This window comes from Acanthisitta chloris, unplaced genomic scaffold, assembly GCF_000695815.1.
Source record: "Acanthisitta chloris isolate BGI_N310 unplaced genomic scaffold, ASM69581v1 scaffold25777, whole genome shotgun sequence".
In the NCBI taxonomy this organism is placed as follows: Eukaryota; Metazoa; Chordata; class Aves; order Passeriformes; family Acanthisittidae; genus Acanthisitta; species Acanthisitta chloris.
This window is the reverse complement of record NW_008681881.1, coordinates 50,943-58,490: the sequence shown is the minus strand read 5'-3', so window position 1 is coordinate 58,490 and position 7,548 is coordinate 50,943. Positions and strand designations below refer to the sequence as shown.

The 7,548-nt window shown below is 42.8% G+C and overlaps 1 protein-coding gene across 1 annotated transcript in view; it reads left to right on the top strand.

The window, feature by feature from the left end:
- Positions 1 to 7,548, top strand: part of SPATA5 (spermatogenesis associated 5) — a gene marked incomplete at its 5' end in the record, with an annotated part of 176,439 nt that overhangs the window by 137,226 nt on the left and 31,665 nt on the right. The window contains one exon of the mRNA XM_009078255.1: positions 4,458 to 4,622. Within this exon, the coding sequence (XP_009076503.1) occupies positions 4,458 to 4,622 (165 nt within the window). The remainder of the gene's footprint in view (positions 1 to 4,457; positions 4,623 to 7,548) is intronic.

The following is a 7,548-nucleotide window of genomic DNA, read 5'->3' as shown; positions in this document are numbered from 1 at the left end:
CTGACTTGCTTGCTCTTACTCACCTCAGTATGCCTGTTTGGGGTTCTTTAAAATTATATTTATTTTTTTCTAATGTCAGGTTACAGTCTTGCCTGTTTTGTGTATGACTTGTTGCTGTAAGAATGCTGATGATGAATTAAGCATGGCTGTGGAGGTATGTCAGTGGGAGCTGCTTAGCTTCCTGTACCCCAGAAAGCTCATCACTGAGTATGCTTCTGCCAACGTTGTAGTTCTGCATTCTTTGACAGTGTGGTTTTTGAAATAGCTAAGTGTCCTTTGGAAAACCTAACTAAAGATCATAGTACCATAGAATCAATCGGGTTGGAAAAGACCTCAGAGATCATCGAGTCCATCCCTATCGTGGTTACTGGACTATGGCACTAAAAACTTCAGGAAGAAGGAGGTCTTTTCCTTGCCTTCTCTGCCAGGCCCTCAACGTGATAGATGCTTTTATAAAAAAAAAAAAAAGAAGAAGAAGAAAAGAAAAGAGGAGGAGGAAAATTAGCGAAGCCCTAAGGTTAATCCTGGTCCATTCTTAAAAGGAACCACAAATATTTTCCTGGCTTTACATATTTGAGTTTTCTTTCCTGAAATAATTACCTTCATAATTGCACACAAAATACACATTTTTGACCTAGCTATCATTTTCAGTTGTATATTTTGAAGAATTAAGCATTTGTTTTTGAAAGGAGAGCAGTTCCTTCTTAATAAAAATGTGTTGTTGCTGTTGGTGATATTATGTATTACATGGCAATTATCCCACTTTCTTAGTGCTCCTGGAAGAACATTGTATCCGTGTACCACTAGTAACCTTTCAGTGCATGTGTACTTAGACCCCTTTCATAACTGTTGTGGTAATAACAAAAAAATTACATAAACCTGCAAAAGAATTGCTTAATGGTGTGAAGTATTCTGGGTTTCAAGTATTCTGGTTTCTACCAAAACCCCAATTACTTAATTTTGTGCCCTTCCTGACTGACATAAATTATGCAACCCTCACATCTCGACATCAGTGAATTATGTAGCTCTGCACACACATCAATTAATTTTGGCCCCATCAACTTCCCACCTTCTGTGTGCTCCTCGCCTCAAATCGGTTTTGCATCTCCCAGCCGCGAGCAGTTAATTTTGTACTCCCAGCAGCTTGTATCTGCCTGAACCTGCAGGCCTGCTTCAACTCTTCACCCTCCCCCACCTGCCTCTCCTCCTGCTCAGCCAAGCCACCGCCTGCTCCTCCTGGATCCCTCCTTCTCCAGCTCCACAGTGGGAATCAAACCAGGTGCCTCACCAGTGGGTCATCGCCGAATCCCAATGCACCCATCCATGGGCAGAGAGGCTGGTCCAGAGGTGACCTGGCTGTCCTTAGTGGTCTCCTCTCAGTTTGCAAGTGCACATTGAAAGACTGAAGCTCCATCTTCTGGAATGGCCTGTGAAAGTCATGGCACACTTGGAGCAACCACCTCCAAGACTCTTCCTATGGCAAAACCTGGATCATGCAACATCCCGCTTGGAAAAGTCTGTATGAAAAGTGGTGTTGACAAAAAAGATGCTTACAGCATCCATCAAACTCATCGCTGCTGCCAGCATGCTGGTAAGCATGACCTGGGCCTTGGTGTTGAAGCTGACACTGCTGCAGGTGTCCACATCATGTGGCACAGCAGCCTTCCCTGAGCAGCCCAGGAAAATTTCACTGTTGTCCAGTGTGCAAAAGCATCCAGAAGATATCCCTTATTGCTGACCTCTATGTGCATCTCAGTTCTGAGTCCTGAATTATTTTGACCAGAAAGGAAAAGCATCTCCATGAGACTTATGCAGAGACCAAAATCCTGGGAGGGTACATGATGTCCTGTAAATGAGCATGGCTTTGACTTGCTGTTGCTCTCTGGTTGTGTTCTGAGCACCACCAGCAGAGCAGCTCTGCAGCTCACCTACAGCTACTCACTAGGGCTTTGACCTTCAGCAGTGCAGGACAGGTCAAGGCAGGGCTGATCCTTCCTCACCCACTCCTTCTGCTTTTAGTTCCCCAGGAGCATGGAGGAGAGGGGACTGGTGGCTTGCAAAAGGGACAAGGTGGTGACAGCAGAACAAGGAGCAGTCAGGCTGTGCACAGGGTCTCCCAGGGTCACTGTGTTGGGAGTCCTGGTGGAGAAAAGCTCTCAGTTCAATCTGATATTGTCTCTGGGTGCTGAAGGGAACTTGATTCTTGTCTCAAGCTGAGGTTACAGAGTATTTTCTCTCCTTTTTGTCTGTGTCAATATAAGCAGCAAGCACTGCTGAGCTGGCTTGTGCTTTTTTTGTACAGCTCCCAGCACATCTGGCTGTCTTGGATAAGGTCCCTAGGCCTGATTGTAGCAAAAAAGCAATGATAGTGTGTTTAAAACTTGGGCCTCCAGCTATGACTATATATAAAACACAAGGCACTGGGGGACAAACTGGAGGAAATACAGTTTTTAGCGCTGACCCAAAAAAGTATATTCACTCTTACATCTGCAGTTGTGCTTTGCCAGCATGGGTGCTCTGTTGTGTTAGAAGACTGTGTCTCAGAACTCAAAGCTGATGTGAGGCAATGGAGTGCTAGCTCCCAGCTGATTGGCACCAAGCATTTTCCTGTCCCACTTGCACAACAGCCCTGGTCATTCATCAGTGGGAAGCTAAGCTGGCTCTAGAGAATGTTCCAATTATCTGGGTGTCCTGATGAAACCTGCCTTGATTTAAAAGAGGCACACCACCATGCTCATGTGAATGTTTCTGGTTTCTTCTAAGTAATAGAATTAGCTATGGGCATTTCCTTAAGAGCATGGAGAACACAATTGCAGTATAATTCCTCTCCCTCCAAGCCTAGTCTTGAAACATGCAAATTTCCCTTTCAAGTGCTTTGGCAAAAAATGGCAACATCCTGACACACACATGGTTTAGATACTGAACTGTACACTGGTCGAGTTATCACCAGTGAGCTGAGTTCTTTGGAGAATATATCAGGAGTGCTGTGGAAAGCAGCACAGTCTGCTGAACAAATATCAGTGGACAGCTTGTTTCTTGCTCTCTCTTGTAGGGATCCAACATCAGCTGCTGCAAGGACAGGGTACTGGGCTGGGTATGAACCTATAGTCTTCCCAGTACAGCTTTGCTGTGTATCCTTATCCAGCTCCATGCAGCACACCAGAGTGCTGTGCACTTTCTGCTGAGCATTTTCATGTTCTGTTTTAAAAATAACAAGACATCTCTTAACATTCAGGATACATTTTTCCACTCTGAAGCACCACAACAGTCTTTTTAAAGAAACTCTAGGAAGGGTGTTAACTTGATCAATGCTGTGCAGGAAGGAAAGCTCTTTCCTACTATTTTTTCAGCATGACTTTCACTGACATGATCAGGCTGGGAAAAGACTTATTGGCTGACAGCCCAGGACAGCCATGCAATATCTCTAGTCATCTGGAACTCAAACTACTCTGCCCAAGGGAGAACCATAACATAAAAACAATTTAGGTTACATGCTAAATCTTATAAACATTGTTCAGTTTTTAAAAAATAGTTTAAATACTATTTATGTATATTTGCTGTGCACAGGATTATTGTGTTGAGGTTTTTTTCTAATGTCAAGAAAGGCTGGAAGGGTTTTTACTGTTTTTACTGTAGATGGTTTTCAAAAATCTTGGATATTTTTTTATAAATATAGGGAAATGAGCTTCCTTTCCATAAATTTAAGAGCTTGGCTTCTCCTGTATATTGGATAGAATTGGTTTATGTATAGATAATGTTTACTTTTTGATCCTGTATTTTTTTTCCTCCCATCAAGTCTGAACTTTTCACTCTGCCCTTCACCACCATTGTCCCTTCTTATGTTGTCTGTTGCTGCTGCTCTGTCACCCTTCCACCTCCCTGGGGTGTATATAATCTGAGTACCCTTGGACAACTGAAGTGCAAGGGCAAATACACCTGTAGAGACCTGAAAATTTGGGGGCTTAGCTTTCATTTAGTAATAATAAATAATAATAATAGCTTCTATTTTTATGTTATTTTCCATAAAAGCCTGTCAGAGTAATCTGCTCTTCTGTAAGCATGTGCAGCTCTAATAATTTGGGATAAAGTAAAATGAGTCCGGAATGTAAGCCTCACTTCAAAAAACCTTTTCTTCTCTGCTTGTTGTCTTGATGGAAGATCTGCACTTGGGATATGTCCATTGCCACCTGTCCTTCTGCCAAGTCCTGACATTCCAGCACACCTTGCAACAAGCCTTAAAGTATTATTTTAGGAAAACGACTATGGTTCCTTTATGATTCCTTTTTTCCATAAACTGGTATTTCACAAGCTAGGTAGCCTTACTGTCTTTTCTTGTGCAGCTTCTTTGCTTTTGCTGAAATTGTTGGTTATTTGGTGATGGTGTTGATTTTAATTGAGTTATATGATTTTTACTTTCTCGATGTGCTATAACATTTCCTGTGCTGCTTTCATTGCAGGCCCTGCTGAGACCAGGACGAATAGACAGAATCATCTACGTGCCCTTGCCAGATGCAGCCACTCGTGGGGAGATCTTCAGACTTCATTTTCAGTCCATGCCAGTCAGTGATGAAGTCTGCTTAGCTGAGCTCATTGAACACACAGAGAAATACTCAGGAGCAGAGGTAAAACTCTCTGGAGTCAGTTGTTAAAGCTGAACTTAAGTATCATCCAGGTATCATCCCTGAGCCTTCTTAAAGTGCTGGTGGGAATTGTAGAAGGGAATGTTTGAGAGATTTCTGTGTTTCTGCTCAGAAAGCAGAATGCAATCTGCTTTTTTACTTCAAGATCTCCATCAGAGGATTGTTGCCGGGGAAGGGTCACTTCCAGGGTGAGCCTTAGTACAATCACAGGTGGCCTCATTAAGGATTTGCTGCCAGGAATGGAGTGGGGGGGGGGGCAAGTGTTCCCAAGCTGCCCAGGCAGTTCACCCGGGTCTCCCCACATCCCTGTGGATTTTTTGAGTTTTGGATTGTGACTGAGAGCCTCAGATGGAGAGAGGAGAGATGAAGATTTGAAACAGTGTAGGGGAATTGCAAAGGAGTCACTGGTCCCTTTAAAGCTTGTATTTTCCTCTTCCATGTAATCAAGACCTCACAGCAGCACTTACTGTTATAGCTCATTGCTATTGGTTATCTTCTGACAATGAATGTCAGACAATTATTTCCTGTCCTGGATAGAAGGAGAAACTTTATAATAAGTATCAGTACATTAGTGGTCACCACTCTGCTCCCTGAATATTATTCATATCAGTGTCTCGTGAAATGATATTTCATTCTTCCCTCATTTTAATTAATTGGAAGTAATTATATTACTTCAAAAATTCAAGGAATGTTATTGAGGTTGCCAAGCTGAGCTCTTAAAAGGTATGAAATACCAGAATTTCCACCTTGCTGTAGCCAGTTCTTGTGTATGCATTATCACACCATCTTTAATTACATAGTCACCTTCTACTTTTTCCATAGCAGAGTGGAAAATGTGATGATCTTGCCTTGGCTCCCCATCTTTCTGTGTGCTGTTTACAAGGGTAGGGAGATAAGCTAAATATGTGTGTTGGTCCAAAAGAGAGGGTGATTGTGGAATATTTGTGTGATTCCTGTAATGCTGAAGGCCTTTCTCAATGGACTGGTCATTGGACATGATGCTCCCAGGCATCATGCTGCTCATTCAGCTATCACTTCACTGCTGGTATGTTATAAAATGCTATGTTGCCTACTAGTAACCTCTGGCTGGTGAGGGCACTGCTCTTAGTGCTCCAGGCTCATTTGGGAAGCTGTGTCACAGCAGATACCAAAGTCAAATCCATGAGATCTTTCCTCCAGAGCAGAGGACAGACTGTGCTCTGGAAAAGAATGAATGAAAACTGTGAGGTGAGCAGAGCTGGTTTGTGTAGTACATCTTTTTGCTGCAGAATGTGAGATCTCATAGTGAAAAAAAGGCAATAATAGAAAGGATTTCAAGCTTAAGTGTTGATCTGGAAAAGTCTCGCAGCTCTACTGCCTCCACACTTTGGAGTAGTAACCTGAAACAGTGTTATGTTCATATCTGGATGACAATGATACAACTTTCGCTGCCTTGGGAAAATTTATCTGCCTCTGGCTGAGTTACAAGCCTCCCAAAACATAAATATAAACATATCCTCTGCTGTGTATGGAAACTGTTGTCTTCCCAGGCAACAACTATAACGCTTGTATGTTAGAAATTCCAAGCATATGGGGATTTCCTTTGGATCTGGATCAGCTGAAGCTCTAGTGGTGAATGCCTGTGCCTGGTTGATAATGAATCACAAATGTCGTGGTGCTGGATTTGTACAGAACCAAAAAATCAGTTAATGGGTCATTGAGTGCAGCTACAGAGCAGTTGCAGAGGGAAAAAAAGGCTGCCTGTTTCTAATACGGCATTTCTCATGAATTTTGTTCTTTTGCATCATTCAAAGTATTATAATAACTGGGATGTAAAGAGTAAATACAGAAAAAGCCTCAGTCAGAGTTCCTTGGAAGAATATATAAAAAGTCTTGACAGTTGGCAGGCACACTGGCCAATTTCATTAAAGCCTTTTCTTCCTAGTGTCTCCAGCTTCCCAGCTTTACAAATAGTTTCCGCTGCTGAATGGCAAGTTCCCATTCCACTGTTCTACCCTTTGTTTAGCAGAAGAAATGGAAAATGCTTGGTTTTGTGGCTAGAAGATGCTGTATGAATAGGGAGCTGCATGTAAAGATGCGTTGAATCATCCTGACATGAGCTGAATAAGCAGCCAGTAAAGTGGATAGTTCAGTGTGCATCTGGCTTCCAACTTGGCCCTTTTTCAAATCAGATACTTGTGTATTTTTGCCTGTCATCACTTATGACCAGTTATCTCTATTCACCTGCTGGATGTACATTTCTCTTAATGACTACCTTTAAAGATATATCAAGATAGCGAAATAGGGTGATTACTTCCCACTGTTTCATTCGAGAAAAGATGGAAGATAATTTATGAGGCTGAATTACAGTTTCCTTCTCTTGTGTGTATGTGAAGTTTAATGTAACAAAAAGGCGGCATTAGATGAGCAATGTCTGTAGAGTTAGCTTTTAGGTCTAGCCTTCTAGAAATATTTGGGTTTGAGTTCAATCTTCATTTCCAGAGCCCTCTTGAAGTGGTGCTCTGCAGCAGTGCTTGAGGCTCTCCTTCAGGGATACTTCAGTATCTGTGAGTCAGGAAAGAAATTGTTTTTAGAAGCTTCTGAATAGCAAGGTTTGGCCTCAGAGCTGATGTTAACACCAAGAATCGTTCCCTGCTCTCTTTAAGGCAGCTTCTTTGGCTACACCTCTGCCCTGAAGGCACCTGCCATTGCCCAGGACCAGCTCAACCTCTTTTTAGCTGAGCGAGTGGGACAGAGCTGTGCACAGGGTAGGTCTGGCTGTGGCAAGGACAGCTCTGCACTAACCATGTCTTGTTTGCTCTCACTCACAGGCCAGCAGGTTTCACTGGTGTGGCAGAGGAGCACTCAGCACTGTTCTTGTCTTTGTCCCCAGCTCTTTTCTCTAGGAAGTTTCTACTGAAGGCCATGG